The following is a 17,709-nucleotide window of genomic DNA, read 5'->3' on the forward strand; positions in this document are numbered from 1 at the left end:
TAAGATACGCAAGGAAATAGCGGTAACGAGCGTGGATGCGGCTTGTAGGCAAACCACTTTTGGCGAGGATCTTTCCCATAGTTATTACCCGGAAACCCAGCCAGTCTAAGAGCCAACCCTGACGCAATCTGCCTCCCTAAACGCCTTCCCATGCAAAATCTGGTTTTCTCTATCCAAGTCATACCATGCCCAATCCAGTCTCTTATGGCCCCGATTATTAGAATCGATTCAGAAACCAAAAAATAATGAATCTTTCCAATAATTAATAAGGGTGAGGGGTGTGTGTGTGCGTGTGTGATGCCCAATCTATTTCCGTATCATTCTTGAGACTCCAAACTCCAGATGATGCAGAGGGGGAAAAACCAAAATTCAGAACACAATCTCGCAAAGAAAACGCCCCAACTCCCAAACGCCACATCAGGCAGCGTGAGCCACCACAGCTTTTTTCTCTACTGAACGCCTCGGAAACCATTCCCCATGAGGCTCCAGGCGCTGGACCAGGCAACAACCCCCCCCCCCCCTTTAGGGGCGAGTCATACTGGTCTACAGCAGTCCTAGAGCCAGTGAGCTCCTCGAGGCACGGTCACAACCCCATGCGCCGAAATCAAACCGCTCCGCTCTCGTCGGCTTCGGCGACAGGAACTCTCGTGTTTCCCTTGCTGAGAAGACCGGCGAGACGGTGCGAGACCGCGGCGGGAGGGGCTGTGTCCAGCCTCGTAGAGGCCCAGGTCTCGGCCAGCGAGATGCTCGAGATTGAGGGCGCAGGTCGTGAGTGTTGCCCTCGTCATCCGTCATCACATCTGGCTCCATGGTCAAGGCCAGGGGCTGCTCTTCATCATTATGGAAAAGGATCCTGTTGGAGGACGGATGAACCCATGCAGGGCTGCGGCAGGTCGCAAGGATCGCACCGGCGGAAGGTTCCTTCGTGTGCATTGTTGAAGGGTTATATGACTGGTAGGGGTTCGAAGGAAAAGGGCGATTTGGCGCCTGGAATTCGAATTCTCCTCGATCACCTTGCGGCGGGAGCAGACATGGGGAGGAGCTACGCGGAGGCTGGTCTTCCATCCGCAGGAGTCTGATGGGCTCTTCGATGCCCGTCTCATGATCACCCTCGCTAGCCGAGGTGTAGGGTGATTCCCAGTCGTCAGTATCGCCACGCCACACTTCGCACAACGATGTGGCAACAGAACGGCAGCCATTGTCCGTCGTTGTCATGCTAGCATGACTAACAACGGTTCTTGGGTGGTGCCGAGGAGGAGACGGTCTCGTGCCTGCGCGTTCATGCCTTGCTGGCGGTGATGACTGTCGGTCTTGGACCCGCTCCCGATCGGAATTCCTCTTTCGAAACGACGGCGCCCGAGTGCCTCTTGGACGGTGGTGCTCTTCACAGTTACTGTCGTCGTGATACCGCTCCTCCTCGCTCTCCTTCCCACTGTCGTAAGCATTGTCATGACGCCCGAGACGCCTCTGACGGAGGTGGGCCCCGGCTGGCAGTGGCCAGGACGAGGAGTATTTCGGTTGTCGACTTCCACTCCCTGCCGAGCTGCGAGAAACCATGGTCTCTGGTTCCGGGCACTCACGGCGTGGATGGCGCGTAGCTGGGTCAGGCCCACCAGAGTCGGATTGGAAGTCGTCGAGCGCTTCCGAGCCAGACGATTTGCCTACCAATTGGCGTCAGCTCCGCATCTCCAGCATGGCATGTTCGGATCGGATAAACTCACTTTGATGCGTTCTGTGTACATCGGTGTGCCGCTTGTGATGTCGTGGGCGTGGAGGAGACTCTTTAGAGAACCGGCGAGATGGCCTCGGCGGCGGGGGTTCATCTGACGGGGACCTACCGCGGGAGCCAGATGAAGACGAGCGTTCTTTGGAGGGCCTCACACGCTTCGTCTCGGAGGTCGACGACCTCCTCATGATCTTGTGTTCCCTCAAAAGAATTGCCGGTCGTGCAGGTTCGTCAGGATAGTCTTCGATGTAGGGAGACGGCTCGCGCCGGTTCCTGCCCCCGGTTGCCTTCGGCTTGTCAACCTTATGGCGCTCTTTGGAATGGCATCCCGGAGCAGTCGCAGACCCAGATGATCTAGGTTTCACTGCGAGCTTTTGGTGTTTCCGTTCCTCCTCGGTACCCGAGGTCTCTTCGAAGACAGTAATCTCGTCATCGTCATGCACCCGACTCTGACCGGCTCCGCAAGTACATCTTGCAGGCCCGCGGGGTCTCGGTCTGGGAGATCTCTTCCTCTTGGGGCTCGCCGCTTTTGTCCTCCTTTCTCCCGGGCACCTCTCCCCCTCATAGACGTAGTCCACGCTTACACTATCACCTGAATCGTAGTCGGTGGTAGTGGTGGTGGTACTTGGGTCGTCGCGGGGGTCCATGTTGCCTGAGTTTCTCTTGCAGCACAGCTGCGACGCCTTGAGGGATGTGAAAGATAGTCTCAAACATTGGGAAGAAGGTAATGAAAAGAAGATCGAACAAGGTCATGGAGGGCAGTTCACCTGGCAGAGAAAACCTGGGAGGGAAGAGAAGGAAACTCCCACGAGGGGAAGAAGGGAAAGGTAAAATATACTGGAATAGGCATTGTGTTTGGCCATGAGAGGAAACTTGGGTGGCAAGGCACGAAGATTCACGGAAGAATGGTAGGGTGGGAAATCGGCCAAATAAGAGAGATGCACATTTGTGGCCTTGCCTGTGTGGGCTGCACCGAGTCGGCTAAGGCAGATTGAATAATCAGGGCTTTCGTGGCCGGTTTCAAGGTGGCTTTCGTGGCTTCGGTGGGTAGGGCAAACAGCTTTTTGGCTGCTAATGGAAGGAGCGAATCTTGTGTGGGAGTGCTTGCCCGGCTTTCCATCTTCGCCGTGCTTTGGTGAACAACCACGTGGTGAGCGGAAACAGGCAGCTCGGGCAAAGGAGCTCCTTCCAATAGGTCAGTATGAGGAGACGGAAACGACTCGCTCTGGAGATGCCATCACCGAGGTCGCATCAGGCCCGACTAATCGCAAGCCATGCCAGATGGCCACCTCAGAACTGGCCTGGACACTTCAGGCGGCGCCCCGGACCACATTTCGACGACGACGTGGACCGACACGGTGCTTTTCGTACCGCGACACTTTAATTAGCAATTGGGCTACGGGCAATCCAACACAAGAAGCCACAGAAGGTGCAACAAAACTAATAACGAATAAGATCTTGTTGCTATTTACGAAATTGTTGACCTAATATATTTATGATTTGTCTTGCTCACCTGCGGCCCAACCAGGGCATTTGCAGCCCGAAGCATGAAACAACTTTAATAATCGCAAAAACAAAAGCAAAAAAAAAAAAAAAAAAAAAAAAAAAAAAAAAAAAAAAATTCTCACCTTCATGGCCTGTGCTTATCTGCGAGATGACAAGGCCCTACTGGGACTCATTTCTCGTACCCATCAATGATCTCGCCATCCGGGCCCGTCGTTCCCACATACTCATACTGGAACGGCTGCCTCGGCGCGGTCGGCCGCTGCCGCCTGCCGTCGGGGTAAACCCTAGCACCGCGAGCGCCGGGCGCATACCCGGATCCAGGCGGGATGTAGCTGTCATAATCCGTCCTTGCTTCCCCGCCTCCTCCTGCTCTACGAGGCGCCGTCGGGCCGTCATCCAAGGACGCATATCCCATGTCGTTCATGACCTCGGCAAACAGCTTGTCGAACTGCCCGGGGGAAAGGCCCGAGTTGTTTTTCATCCTCGATCTCACGTGCTTACGGACGCTGCGGTAGAACTCGTCGTCCACGGGCACGCCCGCTCGGGCAGCGCCGCCGGCACAATCGCGTCCCCCACCTCTCGTGAAAGGATCACCGTAGAGAGGATCACGCTCCGGCCGAGGTGCTGGGCGCGTATAGCCTGTTTCAGGGGGCCGGCTTCGCTCACGGCGCCTGTGGTCACGGTCACGGTCGCGGTCACGGTCGCGGTGCCTGTCGCGAGGCCGGGAAGATTGATGATATGGATCCCAATGTCTCCCACGGTGTTCCTGGCCATATTCTCGGTCCTCCGTCCTAAAGGGGGCACCATAACCATTGGTGGCACCGTACGGAGATGACCCGTATAGGTTGTATCGGTCGTACGCCATTGCCTGTGTGTGTCTGTGAAGTGCGTCAACGTGGAGGCAACCGATCTGACTGTACCGAAATATTTACAATCGAAAGCGAAGTTCTTTTTTATACTTTCCAGACCGCTGGTATGACACTTGTGATACCTTTGAGTTTCCATCGTATAGCTGTGGACAGGGTAAACAGATGAACAATATGGTCTGATTGTGAAACAAGGCAGCCTGTTCGACGGGTATAAGGTCAATGATTCGTGGCAAAGCAAAAGTGTTTCTTGTGGTCCCAAAGACATACAAACAACAAACAGACAAAGAAAGAAAGAAAACGAGTGAGTGAACAACGAACGGGGGCGATTATTGAGCCCCTTGTCCTTTCCGTTTCCTTGGTCCTTCGGCACCCGAACTCTTCTCCGGTTTGGCTTCGAGCGTATCCTTCTCCACCTCAACAAGGTCGCTTGAGCTTCTACTCGCATCATCGTCTGCTGTCTCAGCCTTGACCTCTGCGGCGCGTGCTCCTAACACCTCCCGCACAATTCGCTTGCCCTCGTCCATCTCCCCGTTCGGAGCGCCGCAAGCCATGCACTTCCACATCCCCAGCTCGGACAATGACTTGGTCCCGGGTGGCGCTTGCCCGTTAACGAGGCGGCAGTTCGAGCAGATCAAGACAATTCGATTTTTGGCTGCCGTCTCGTCCTCGCCCAGCAGAGTATCGAGGATGCGGTCGTACCAGTGCGACTCGGCCGGAGGAGCCACGGTCGCTGGCGGATATTGCATCAACGCGGGTGGGGACCTTCCGTCAAACGCATTCGGTGCAAACTCGGCTGATGTGTCCATGTCGAGCTGGGCTAGTTCCGGCTGGGACGGTGCGCCTAGCCGGCTGTGTGGCCTGGGCTGGGGCATGCTGGGGCCGGGTACAGCTGGTCGCTGGATGTTCGCAGTGGGTGGTGGTGGCATGTTTGTACGTTGCGGCAATCCTTGGTGTTTCGCCTTGCCTCTTCCCTCTTCTTGACCCGCGTCGCCGCTTTCCTCGGTCGCCTTTCCCTCCTTCTTCTGCTTGTTCTCGACCCCGCCGTATTTCTCCAGCAATTCGAGTGTAGAGTCGTACTTGGTTGCATCCTTCAGCTTCTGGATAGTCTTGGCTCGCTCTGCTTGGTACTCTTTGAGCCGCGCGTTGAGTTTCTCAATGCGGTATTCGAAGAGGGCGTCGGTGGTGGTGCGGACTGCCGTGATGACGATCGGGCCTCCCGCCATGCCTGTCCATTCCCAAGGTCCCATATTCCTCCATCCCACCACCAGAATCAAGACAATTCCATAAACCAAGTATGCAAACCCCAGATATAGCGTGCTTAGAACCCTGACCCGTCTGGATTTCGCCCGAGTCTGGTCGAGCCGCGTTTGGGTGGTTGTGATCTTGGCAGCAAGAGCGGAAAGGGCTTTCTCAAAGGAAGCCGGAGAGAAATCATGCTTCTATAGCAGGAGCTCTCGTTAGTCCTAGTGTTTCGCGACTGTGGCCTCTCACCGCCGCCTGAGTCCGGTGGGAAAGACTACTTACCCCCCATGGCCAGAATGAAACCATCTTTGCTGGAACCGAAAGTCGGACGTGCGAAAGAAGCAATGAGAAAAGACGGAGCGGAAGAATTAGGGGGGGATATTTAAAGGAAGGCGTATTTGGCTCGCCAGAGACAACCGATCACGGTTGTTCTGCGGTGATGGCGGATGCTGCAGCTCGCCTCCCCCAGTCACGGAGGTGACAACACACGAGAGCCAAGGATGACAGGGAAGCTCAAAAGCTTGTGCACGGTGACCTCATGGGTGCGCTTATAACGATATGCAGAAACAGGGTGTTCTTGGTCCTGCAGCAACGCACGACTTCCAGTCTGCTGCTTTTAACTAGTTATGTCACATGAAAATCAGAGAATAGCACATCCAAGTATCAGCGGTAGCTTTGAAGACACGCGCATGTTTGTGACACGAGGTTAATAGGCATCGGCATCCTCTCATATGTCGAAATCAGACGTAGGCTGCTCAGGTATGGAGTTATCCGATGATCATATTTTACACCAAATACTACGTACTAATCCGTACTGTGTAGTCATAACTCGTGTACAGTAATCCGTAGTTGCATACGGAACATTTATTTGCAACCGGGGCGCTGGTTTACTCCACATGGTTGCTGCCGGCGGCAGTTTCATCACACGTTCAGCGACAGGGGTCCCATGCAGCCCAGGGCAGGACATCTGGGCGGGCGTTGAATGTGAATCTCTTCGTACGGTTAGTTAAGCGGCAGCGCAAATCCACATCAAAAGCTCCCAAGGATCCAGCAGGGATGGCGAAGCTGTTCTGAACACGAATTGAAGTAACGCTTCGTCTTCTTGTTTCTTGACTGAAATTATCAGCTGTTTTGCCATCTCGCTGCCTCGGGACCCTCCCTCAGTTGTGTTACAGACAGTGCGCTCCAGTGGGAATGGGAATGGTGTCCACTGCGCACCGAAGCAACCGATCTGCGCAACACGTTGAAAAGGACAACGAGACCTTGCAGCTGTTTCTGGATCGCCGGTAAACCGCAACCATGTTCCAGGTATGTAGAAGGCCGCAGCTTCCCACAACTAACCCCCCCGCCGCCGGAACTGACAATGGTCATGGCAGAGGCTCAAGGGCGCAATTGATCGCACGATCGCTGAAGAACAAGCGAGGCAACGAGCAAGTCTGGAATCGCACAGGTCTGCGTCGACACACCCGAGCGCAGAAACCCGCCGGTCGCGATCTTCGAGCACCGCAGGAACTCAATCCCCGGCCCGGCGCTCTAGGCCAGCCAAGAAAGCGAGTGAAGACCTCACAGGCAAGAACGGCAATGGCAATGGCAATGGCGAGGGAGCCAACCCGGATCCCGCTGTCTTTGAGGCCGCTTTTGTCATCGACGATATGGACGACTCGAACGGCCCTACGCGGGTAGCAACCCCATCTTCTGTAGACAAAGATGCGAAAGCTAGCGGTTCCCAGAACGACGCAACGAAGCCCAGTGCTGGCACTTCCGTCAACGAAGCCTCTAGCGACTCTGCCGGCGATAATGGAGTGGCAAGCAAAGCCGGTGCCGAGAACGCGGATCGGGGCCAGCCTGTCGCCACACCGGCGCCATCGGAGTTGCCTGCAGAAGTGCGGGCTCGACTACGAAAACTCGAAAGGCTGGAGAACACATACCCAGGTTCGCACGGCCCTTGCCCCAGCTGGCCCATCCTTCCAGGACCCCAAGACTGACTTTTTAGAACTCTTACGCTCCTACCGCATTGCACACAGCCGAGCAAAGTCCATAGAACCATTCGAGAAGGCCCTCAAGGAAAACACCCCGCTCACATCCATCAGGGATCCCGAAGCCCTCGTGGAATATCTGAACCAGATCAACCTGAAAGGCGACATGGTCATGGAGGAGCTGAAACGCGTAACAAGCGAGAAGGAGACTTACAAGAAGAAGGCAGGCGAGGCGGATAAGGAGCTGGCGAGATTGAGGGAAGAACTTACCGCTCTGAAAATTGCCCAGCCAGAAAAGGCCCCTACACCAGAGACGAAGGGCACAGCTCCTGCGGAGGAGAAGACGACCAGCGACAAGAAAGCCGAGTCACCAAGGGAGAAGCCTGCGGAAGGCGAAAGCGGGGAAACTTTCTTCTCGTTTGATGACGAGATTCCCCAGCTTCAAGCGGAAGTTCAGAAGAAGTCGGAAGAGGTCGAGCAGCTCCGAGCCGAAGTCAAGAATCTAAAGGAGGAACTGTCTGTTGCCAAGGAACACAGCGCCGGCCTCGTTGAGAGCCTCGAGAACACTACGAGGGAGCTCAGCGAAACTAGAGATGCCATTGCGGTGAAGGCGGCCGTCGAGAGACAACTGGAGGCCAGGAACACGGAGATCTCAACTCTTAGCGAGCGTCTGGATAAGGCGCAGACCAAGCTGAGAGATCTTGAAGCGCAGGTCGAGAAAACGAAAGGCGAAGCCGCCGAGGCAGTTAAAGAGAAAGAAGCTCAGCTCACCACCTCGGAAAACCGGAGCAAGGAGCTGGAGATCGAGTTGAAGAAGGCAGGCGAGGCCAAGTCTTCCCTGGATGAGAAGATCAAGAATCTCACGTCGGAGATCGAGGCGTTGAAGAAGGCCAAGGCTGAGGATGAATCCAGGATCGAGGAGCTCATCAAACAAACACAGTCGGCACCGGCTCCTGCTGTTTCTCCCACAAGCTCGGCGCCAACCCAAGGAGAATCTCTGGCTCCTCCCCCAGCTGGCGGCGGCAAGAAGAGGAACAAGAAAAAGAAGAAGGGTGGCGCTTCGGCAGCTACTGCCGCTACTGAGCCTACTCCCAGCGAGGCGTCAACCGGAGACCAGCCGGCTTTATCATCAGTAGAAGGATCTGCATATGATGAGCTGCAGGCAGAGTTGGCCCGTCTGCAAGAGGAATTGGCGGAGAAGGATCAGCGGATAGAGAGGCTATCGAAACAGCGCAAGACGGAAGAGGACCTGCGAGAGGAGATTGAGAACCTTCAAGAGAATCTGATGACGATTGGTCAGGATCACGTCGAAGCAAAGGAGAGGATCAAGGAGCTAGAAGCAGAAAAACGAGCGCTAAAGGAACGTATCGCGGAGCTCGAGAAGGAGGTTGAAAGCTCGGCATCCGCAGCCAAAGGCAACACGGAACTTCAGAGCGAGCATGAGTCTCTGAAGGAGGAGTTTGAAAACCTCAAGATGAAGTCTGCGACACTGCAGTCCGACTTGGCTGCCGCGCAGCAATTGGCCCAGACCCGGTACAAGGATCTCACGGAACTTCGGGAAGTCCTGCAGAGGGCGCAGCCCGAACTCAAGAGCCTGCGGCAAGACTCGGCCGCACTCAAAGCCACACGTGACGAACTGGCGGCAAAGACGGCCGAGCTGCGCAACCTCGAGAAGCGCGAGAAGGAGCTCAAGGCGGAGTTGAGCCGGGCGCAGCGCCTCGCGTCCGACCGCGAAGGCGAAATCAGGACGCTCAACGACAAAGTCACGCAAGAAACCAACGCGCGGCTCCGCCTCGAAGATGAGAAGCGCATCGCAGGACGCGACCTCCGGCGTTCCGAAGCCGAGAAGATCGAGATCTCGGCTCGCGAGGAGAAGGCGACCCGCGAGCTCCAACGGATCCAAGACGAAGCAGCCAAGCTGCGCCCTCGCATCAGCGAGCTCGAGGATGAGGCGGCCCGCCTGAAGAAAGAACAGACCATCCTTCGCGAAGAACTCGAGCTCAAGGCGAGCCAGTACAGCAAGGCGCAGAGCCTTCTGGGTAGCATGCGCGACCAGACAGCCGAGCTGAGCGTCCAGCTCAAAGAAAGCCAGGCGCAGTGCGAGAGCCTCGACGAGGAGCTGGCCGAGGCGCGGAAGATGCTGGGCGAGCGCACGCGCGAGACCGAGACGATGCGCCGGCTGCTGGCGGACGTGGACGAGCGGGCCGACAGCAAGGTACGCGAGATGCGCGCCAAGATGGAGGCGGCCATCGAGGAGCGGGACCGGCTGGAGGACGAGTCGAGCGCGCTGGCGCGGCGCAAGGCCAGGGAGACGGAGGAGCTGCGGCAGAGGGTCCGGGACCTGGAGAGGGAGGTCAAGGCGCTGGCGAGCGAGAAGGACGAGTTGGAGCACAGGGAGCGGGAGTGGCGGCGGAGGAGGGAGGAGCTGGAGGCGGACGAGGACCGGGCCGAAACGGAGGTCGCCGAGATGCGCACGACGGTGTCGAACCTGAGGGCGACGCTGGACGGGTCGGAGCAGCAGGTCCGGGAGATGGAGAAGAAGAACGCCGAACTGCGACGCGCGCTGGATGACTACCGGCTGCGGTATGACAAGCTCGCCAAGGAGGCCAAGTCGCTGCAGTCCAGGCTGTCGTCGCCGGCTGCCGCTAGCTCCCACCGGAGTTCCATGGATTCGACGCGGTCCGGCAGCGTGAGCGGGACAGGATCGCAGCAGGGCGGCGGCGGCAACCAGGACACCATGTATCTGAAGACGATCCTGCTGCAGTTCCTGGAGCAGAAGGACAACCGGCTGCGGGCGCAGTTAGTACCCGTGCTGGGGAAGCTGCTCAAGTTCGACAAGTGAGTTGTCCGTACTGCTTCCCATTTGCTTGCAGATGTCGCTGACAATCCCGCCATAGGTCTGACGAACAAAAGTGGCTTACTGCCATCCAGCACATCAGCAGCAGGTAGCCTGCCAACACCGATGCTCAGGCTTAGAAATCGCTACAGAGATCAGGCTGTGATATGCCCTGTGAGATGCGTATAAGTGATCGGCTCCTCAGCAGGAATCCGTACGTGGAGTTTGCCATCCCGACTACTCCGTATCTGAAGCGCAACAGAACACTGCTCCACTGTGATCGTCTCCATTCCGGTCCAGGATCAAACCGGAGAAGATGCCGGGTTGGGAGAGGGGGGGGGGGGGCACACCACCGCTCGGTGCTCTTTTCTACCGAGTTGCTCTTGCTAAAGCAACAATTACATACATGGCACATGGTTTCCTTTGTCTATGTTCGAACCTCTCTGTCTCTGCAGACCAAGTTCATACAATCTCGGCCCCACTACTCGAACTCTTGAATCTCTTCCTCGGCGGCATGGGGGCTAGCCGGACTAACCGGAGAAATGTCAGCTCAAAAACAAGCCTGAGCCTCTCTTGGCGGGCTGCTCTCATTCGGTTCTAACTCCAACTCCGCTGCATCCAAACTCCCAATGAAATTGCACTTGTGCCAGCTGAGCCAGCTGAGCCAGCTGACATAGATCATGCCGCCCGGCAATCGGGACGCGTTTATCGTCGATTACCCCATTACTCTCCGCCTTGGGATCAGCCTAGGCTTTTGCACGGTAACTAGTGAGCGAGTGGCATAAGCTGTACGACACCAGCGCAGCATGCACACACAGAAGGACGGGCAATAGTTCAACGGCGTCACCTCAGCGTTTTGGATCTTGTACTGTATGTATGTACTTACTGTACATACATACATACATACATACAGAAGCCGTGAGCCCGCACCAGCCAGCCATGGCCACCGAACTCCCACCGCGCTTCACGGCGGACCTGGAGCAGAGCCTCGAGCAGAGTCTCGAGGTGCCCGGCCCCGCCATGCCGACGGACCAGCAAAGCACGACCAGCAGCGCCCGGCAACGGCGCTGGGACGACCCACAGAGGAGGAGCCGGCGGGTCCGCCCGAGAACATCACGACCATGGTTTTTGTCAAGGCGGGCGCGCTGCGGCCTTACCTCGAGACCGAGATCATGCAGCTGGCCTTCTCGCCCGCCGGCAGCCACCTGATAGCCATGGCACCCAAGGCCGTCAACTCGCGCGCCTTCAGCCGCCAGGGCGTGTTCGGCCTGCTCGTGTGGAACGCCACCACGGGCCAGCGGCTGCAGGACCCCGTCGGGTCCGGCGGGTCCAGCCACGGAATCCGGCTCAACGGCGGGTTCGCCCTCAAGCCCGCCTCCGCCTCGGCGCCGGAACCCCTGGTGGTCGCCTGTCCGTTCCTCCTGCCCAGCACGAGCCCGTACGACTCCAACGGGACGCTGATGGGCCGGCTGGAGTTCTACGACCTCGCGCGGCGGGAGCGGCTGGCCAAGCAGGACGCGCCGGTGTGCGCGCCCGTGGCGTGGAGCGCCGACGGGGTGCTGCTGGCCGGCGTGTCGATGCTCGAGCCGAGCCGGGTCGTGGTGGTGCAGGTCCCGCGGGCGAGGGAGACGTACCTCAGAGTGGTCAGCGTGCTGATGCACCACCAGGCCGAGGTGACGCAGCTGGCGTTCCTGCCCGTGTCGGAGCAGGGCGGGCGGGCGCTGGTGAGCGCGGGCCGGGACGGGTTCGTGCGCGTGACGAGCGTGACCACCGGCCGGACGCTCGACAAGATCGAGATCGGGGCCCGGGCGCCGGCGAAACTCCTGCAGGTGTCCGGGGACGGCAAGCTGGTGGTGACGGTCTGGGGTAGGGACGTGGTCCTGTGGTTCCTCGACAGCGGGCGGGTGCACAACTACAACCTGGACGCCGTCCGGCTCGGCGAGGGGTGGCCGCTCGCCATCTCGCCCGACTGCCGCTACCTGGCCTGCCGCAACGAGGAAGGGTTCGACGTCATGGACGTCCAGACGGGCAAGTTCAGGGGAGAGTTCCCCTGGACGGGCCCAACCATCACGGCGGCAGCGTTCAACAGCGACGGGACCAAGCTCGCGATTGGCGACTACTACGGGAATCTGCAGATCTTCGACGTCGTCACGGGATGAGACAAACAAAACAACTCTTACTCGGGTCGACTCAGCAACAGAACCCCGGTGGGAGGTTTTGTTTTTTTTTTTTTTTTGGGGGGGGGGGCAACTGAAAGTCCCTGTTCCAAATTGGACAGCAAATCCAAGGCTGCTTTTTTTCATTGACCAGGGGAGCCCAGCCCAAATGGAGAGGGGTTGAGGGGTGAAAAGTGGGAGAGAAAAAAGCGCTGCCGACCCGGGATCTGGTCGGCTGATCACGATCGAGTAGCATCATGAGACCACGCGAATCGATCGGTTCGCTCCTGCTACGCTGATGTAGCACGGTATAATTATAGCATAGACGGAGCTTGGGTGGATTAGGGGAGCCCACGCGTCGCCTGCGCTTGGAAGGGGGCAGAAGTGGAAGGTTCAGGTACTCAGGCCAGTACTGGTAAGCTATGTACTTGACTGATCTCTGACGTCGTGCAACCAAGGTTTCTTCTCAAAGCTCTCATGACACGCGAGCGCGCTTCCGCTTCCCGTTATCCTTTCCTCTCTCTGTCTCAATTCCCACCGAAGCCCTTTCTCTCCTCTCAGATATAGTGTCCCTTCCACTAATTTGAGCCCTGGCAAGTGCTCTCGCTTCCGCAGCACGTCTGACCGGCCCATCTCCCTGCCCATCTTCTCCTGCACCAGTTCCCCGGCTTCCAACTTTGGAGAGCAGTCTGCCAGGTCTGTGTGCTGCGCTATCCCTCTCTTTTTTTTTTTTTTTTTTCCTTCGGGCTTATGTCGTCGAGCTCTGCGCGCCGGCCGCTCCGACGGCAGCGTCAAAGAAATCCCAGGTCTCCTGGGGCGCAAACTTGACGCCGTTGCTGCCCGTGGGGTCGGGAACGTGGCCGCCCCCGTGGCCGATCCAGGTGACGGGCGCGCGGGAGCAGCTGTAGGTGGTCTTGACGTGGGCCTGCTGGCCCGGCGCGGGGTCCTGGGCGCCCTGGTAGTTGCAGCCGTTGGTCTGCAGCCACTTGTCGCGCAGCTGGCGGCCGAGGTCGATGGGCAGGACGTTGTCGGCGGCTCCGTGGATGCCCAGGTACGCCACGGGCGTCGTGCCGCCGGCGCAGCCGGACAGCTGGGCCCCGGCGATGACCGCGACTGCCTTGAAGACGTCTGCATTCATATATATTAATAGATGTCACTGGCTTGTCCAGGCGTTTCTTTGTGGGGGTAAATGACGGGGAAACAAAAGAGCAGAATAGAAGAGAAGAGAAGAAAAGAAGGCCAAGGGGAAGAAAGAGAAGAAGAAAAAAGACGAGATGGCAAAATCAATATTACCTGGCCGAGAGCAAGCCACGCTATGGCTCATGGCACCGCCATAGCTCCAGCCCGTAGCAAAGAACTGGGTCTCGTCCACGCAGAGGTCGTTCATGAGCATGTCTACGATCTGGTCCGTAAAGGTGATGTCCTCGCCGCCCACGTTGGCCCATCCGGCGTTGAGGCCGTTGGGGGCAACGAAGATGGTGCTGTCGCCCGCCCGGGACCGCAGATCGTAGAAGCCACCGTTGGCCACGTCGTTCATGGATCCGTCGCGCCAGTGGTACCCGATCACCACCCTGTGGGCCTTGTTGGCGTCGTAGTTGTTGGGCAGCTGGAGAATGTACTGGCGCTGCTTGCCGTTGACCGTCGTCGACTTGGTGCCCGAGGAAGGGGGGGGCTTGCCACAGCCAGCCGAGGCAGACTCGACGACCTGGACGGCGGCCAGGATGGCCAGAGAGAGAGCAGGAACCGAGATCATTGTTTGCTGATACGCAATAATTATACGGGTGATGTTTTGCGGCAAAGCGCGCAGAGACAACGACGAACTAATGAATGAACCGGATATGTGGGAGGAAGCCACCAACGTCCGATTAATTACAGAGAGGTAGAGGTCATGTCCTGGTGCCCTCCCGGCTTATTTATTTATATTTCAAAGGAGCAGACCCAGAACTTACACGGAACACGTAGAAACAAAGGCTCAGCTGGAGACGGATACCCGGGCACGAGCCTTCAACACATCTGCCGTGGTTCCCCTTTCCAGTATGCCACCGAGGCACTTCCCAATGGAGCTATGTCAGCTAATACTTCCCCGGGGCTGCATTGAGAAAGGTCTCGAGGCCAAGCCCTAATAGCCAAGCTAAGAGTTGGAGAGGCTCAACCAAGGCTGCTCGCCGAGTTTCGCATCCGAGCGTCCAAATGCGACCCTGCTAGGAAGCGGGAGAGGCAAAGGCCCATGAAGCGCCCCAATCGGGTTTTTACCAGCTTCATCCAGAACCGTAGCCGCACGGCCGATCAACCAGGTTGTTATTATACGGACAACACCGCGCTACTAGACCATAGCAATGCTTCTGCTGCTGCTGCGTAGCCGCTCCCATGAGGTTCTTCTCGTCGATGTGCGAATATGCGTAATTAATTAACTTTTGTTCCGGTGTGGCCATAATGATCCCTTTCCTCGCACGGGACCCCGCAGGTACGGGCAACATGACAGTCAATAATTATCCCGAGAGTGTGTCGATTTGTCTCCGGCACCTGGTTCAAGTAATGATCGGAGAGGGGACAAGACCCAGACCCCCCGAGGAGTATGGGGTCTGCTACGGAGGGTTACTATTTTGAACCATACAAAGCAATATATGTTTCTTAAGCCAGACTCCCCTTCGAAACATATATCCCCCGCGGACGATGGTGGATGATGCCTAGGTCCTCTGATGCCTCCGGAATTTCCGACTTATATATTGCGATTATAGACATGGTCGCGACAGATCATAGTTTAACATAGCCAGAGTGTGCCCAAGGATCTCAATCGGCATGTTCATATCAAGTCTCTGTTGTAGATCTGTGGTTCTGGCCCAATGGCCCTCATCTCCCCTGCCCGATCTCACATCGCTCTGTATTGTGTATAGGTTCCCGAAATGAATGATGGGAGGCGCCGAAAAGAAGACCGGGAGTCATATAACTGCTGAAAGAGAAGGACCTATGCATGCCCTTCTAAATTGGATTTTCAGCAGCAAAACTTAGAGGGTTAGTATCATTCGCTCCCTAGCTTAAACGGGGTATCTTTAAGTGCCAAAGCCACGGGAAACAAAGAGGAACCGTCAAGGTAGATTGCTGTAGTAGTTGCAGTACGTGGCTATTACTGGTTCACGAAATGCCTAGTTTTCTAGCAAGAGTCATCAGGATTTGCCCGGTGCTAATACTTCCTCCAGAGTATCACCGAAGCCTTCCCAGGAGAGAAGGTACGACCCAAATAGGCAAATGCCAATCATGTCAAGTAATTAGGAGAAACCCGATGCATCATTATATCTTGTTCTCGTTGACCAGGGACCAAGTCAACCGCCTCAAGGCCGTTGGTTTAATTACTAATTAATTAATCACAAAATTAAGGGCTCGACACTAGTGAGTACGGAAAGTGTAAATATATTATTAGTTAACACACATTCCGAGCTACGTCCATAATCACATGTTCAAGCTATCGAGAGCTAACAGCAAGTATATCAAACACCTTGACTGTGGTGTACGCTTCGCGCACCTCTCGTCGAAGCCAACAGTAAGTATGAGGCTTCGCTTCAGTTAGGCTGTAGGCTCGACATTGTCGAGATATTTCCAAACCAACTGCCAGGGACTTAGAGCTCCAGTCACCCCTCTATGGCGGATGCACCCTCAATTGTAGGCGATATATTTAGAGGGAAAGCGCACCGCGGGAGGCCAGAAGTGTGGCACCCAATGGCCGCTCGGATAAATATGGAGGATTAATCTTTATGTAGAATCTTTTCCCTCTCCATTGCCTTACTCGTCAATGCTCTTCTTGTTCTTTTGAGCAGCACAACTCACTCTGGCCAGTAACCATCAACCCCTCCCAAACCCCCCAAATACGGCATCAACGGTCAGGTACAGTACCTGGACCGAAGCTATCCAGGAAAGAGAAAACATGATGTATCCAAATGCACGCTCTCAGAGCACCTGCTTCACCATTTCTCAGTAAAACTGAGGGCTCCAGGAGAGTTTCAGCCTTTTCGCAAAACTCCCTGAAACTCTGCTTATAGACGTTTAGACCAAGAGCCGCCGACCAGGAGGGCCTCGCGACTTATCTATTAGCAAGGACACCTTGTAGGGTGAAAAGATGGAGACTGAAGGGGCCCGCAGATACGAATTCAGTCGGAAGTAGTAACTAGGGTATATATGTGCCCCATATGTTCATACGCTAGACACTCCGTACTGCGTAGTGTTCTATTGTGCATAGCGTAGATAGATTGATAGGCGAGTTTCTGGTAAGAGTATCCGTGATGTTTGTAAGAAGAAAACGCGCCAGGGCCACCCCGGCGCGCCACCGAAACACGGGGTCCAAAGGAGCCAAAGTGCCCCACTCCCGTCTTGGACCACCGCGTTCCGGGCGATAACGTTGGTGACCACTAACTTCACTACTCCAAGTGAAGGGCGTAGCTCCGGGGGAATACGCCGAGAGTAGGAGAGACCCGGAGTAGGCCGGGAACCGGGAGGGCGAGGCCAAACCGGGAGAGCGGAAATGACCTGTGCAGGCGCACATGGGCACGCGCAGCGCAATATGATTGTCTTACCCCGCCGCCACGAGTTCGGACGGGACCGCACGCTTGTCTTTCGACAGCCCCCGGGGGGGGGGGGGGCCGCCGCCAGCCTTGTCGTTTATCTTTGGATGCAGCGGATGGAATGTCTCAGCTGACAAGGGGCCTGCAGTTGCTGTCGCGTGGCGTGGCAGGGTGGGTGGGTAATGCCCATCTTCGAGCCCTGTCTTATCTTCGGCGAGATGCGGGAGAAAGAGGGCGAGTTGTTGATGTGTTCCAAGGGCGGAGTGCAGGACTTGGCGACCCACATTTGCCGACCGAGGCAAACTTTGTGCTTCGTTTTTAGCGCCTGTTCCGACGACGGCAAGGCACAGAAAAGAATTGGAGAGCAGGGTCCAACCAAATGGGTCATCCCATCTCTCCCCGTCGGGTGTTCTTCAAATCAACCAACGTCCGAGGATGCTTCTTTGCGAGGGAAGCTCAATGGCCACAGACGCCATAGAAACTTTTTTTAAATGATCATGTTGACGATGAATGTGTGCGATCTGGGCTACACTCACGGAGTGGAGAATGTGACGTCGAACCCCGGGGGGCCAATATCACGATCAGAGAGGTGATAAGAGAGCAGATTACCGTACTTTGCATACACGACTAGCACAACACTAGTGTAGGAGTGCGGTGGCATGCAGATCTTGACATGCTGCGTAGCGGAGAGGGAAGGCACGGCGGGCAGCACATGCAGCCCCTCCTCGCCATTCCAACCCCAAATGCTCTCCGAACACCAACAGAATGGCTTGCCGAACCCTAGCAAGCTCCTCCATGCAAGCTAACTGCGGAGCTGGTCCCTGCGAGTGGCCACTCCCGGTGGG

At 56.5% G+C, this 17,709-nt stretch overlaps 6 protein-coding genes across 6 annotated transcripts; 2 read left to right on the forward strand and 4 right to left on the reverse strand.

Annotated features, from left to right (window-relative positions):
- Window positions 1-543: 543 nt before the first annotated feature.
- On the reverse strand, window positions 544-2,373 carry P884DRAFT_191512 (uncharacterized protein; the record flags this gene model as incomplete). Its single annotated transcript, XM_069437595.1, has 2 exons — window positions 544-1,661; window positions 1,722-2,373. The coding sequence occupies 2 exons, from the start codon at window positions 2,371-2,373 to the stop codon at window positions 544-546; spliced, it is 1,770 nt and encodes a 589-aa protein (XP_069300853.1).
- A 614-nt stretch (window positions 2,374-2,987) lies between these two features.
- P884DRAFT_311373 (uncharacterized protein) lies at window positions 2,988-4,106 on the reverse strand (the record flags this gene model as incomplete). The annotated part of the gene is made up of 2 exons (XM_069445194.1): window positions 3,415-4,106; window positions 2,988-3,087 (listed from the first exon to the last, which is right to left on the reverse strand). Exons 1-2 carry the CDS (start codon window positions 4,095-4,097, stop codon window positions 2,988-2,990), a joined length of 783 nt encoding a protein of 260 aa, XP_069300854.1. The 5' UTR covers window positions 4,098-4,106.
- A 61-nt stretch (window positions 4,107-4,167) lies between these two features.
- On the reverse strand, window positions 4,168-5,805 carry P884DRAFT_216093 (uncharacterized protein). The gene is made up of 2 exons (XM_069439297.1): window positions 5,626-5,805; window positions 4,168-5,540 (listed from the first exon to the last, which is right to left on the reverse strand). The coding sequence occupies exons 1-2, from the start codon at window positions 5,647-5,649 to the stop codon at window positions 4,428-4,430; spliced, it is 1,137 nt and encodes a 378-aa protein (XP_069300855.1). The 5' UTR covers window positions 5,650-5,805; the 3' UTR covers window positions 4,168-4,427.
- A 591-nt stretch (window positions 5,806-6,396) lies between these two features.
- On the forward strand, window positions 6,397-10,478 carry P884DRAFT_216097 (uncharacterized protein). The gene is made up of 4 exons (XM_069439298.1): window positions 6,397-6,651; window positions 6,720-7,275; window positions 7,337-10,157; window positions 10,217-10,478. Exons 1-4 carry the CDS (start codon window positions 6,643-6,645, stop codon window positions 10,266-10,268), a joined length of 3,438 nt encoding a protein of 1,145 aa, XP_069300856.1. The 5' UTR covers window positions 6,397-6,642; the 3' UTR covers window positions 10,269-10,478.
- A 616-nt stretch (window positions 10,479-11,094) lies between these two features.
- On the forward strand, window positions 11,095-12,314 carry P884DRAFT_296410 (quinon protein alcohol dehydrogenase-like superfamily; the record flags this gene model as incomplete). Its single annotated transcript, XM_069444410.1, has 2 exons — window positions 11,095-11,152; window positions 11,239-12,314. The coding sequence occupies 2 exons, from the start codon at window positions 11,095-11,097 to the stop codon at window positions 12,312-12,314; spliced, it is 1,134 nt and encodes a 377-aa protein (XP_069300857.1).
- Window positions 12,315-13,059: 745 nt separating this feature from the next.
- Window positions 13,060-14,064, reverse strand: P884DRAFT_311393 (carbohydrate esterase family 1 protein; the record flags this gene model as incomplete). The annotated part of the gene is made up of 2 exons (XM_069445195.1): window positions 13,060-13,439; window positions 13,605-14,064. The coding sequence occupies 2 exons, from the start codon at window positions 14,062-14,064 to the stop codon at window positions 13,060-13,062; spliced, it is 840 nt and encodes a 279-aa protein (XP_069300858.1).
- Window positions 14,065-17,709: the final 3,645 nt, after the last annotated feature.

Source organism: Thermothelomyces heterothallicus, assembly GCF_042370625.1.
Source record: "Thermothelomyces heterothallicus CBS 202.75 unplaced genomic scaffold P884_scaffold_2, whole genome shotgun sequence".
Classification (NCBI taxonomy): domain Eukaryota; kingdom Fungi; phylum Ascomycota; class Sordariomycetes; order Sordariales; family Chaetomiaceae; genus Thermothelomyces; species Thermothelomyces heterothallicus.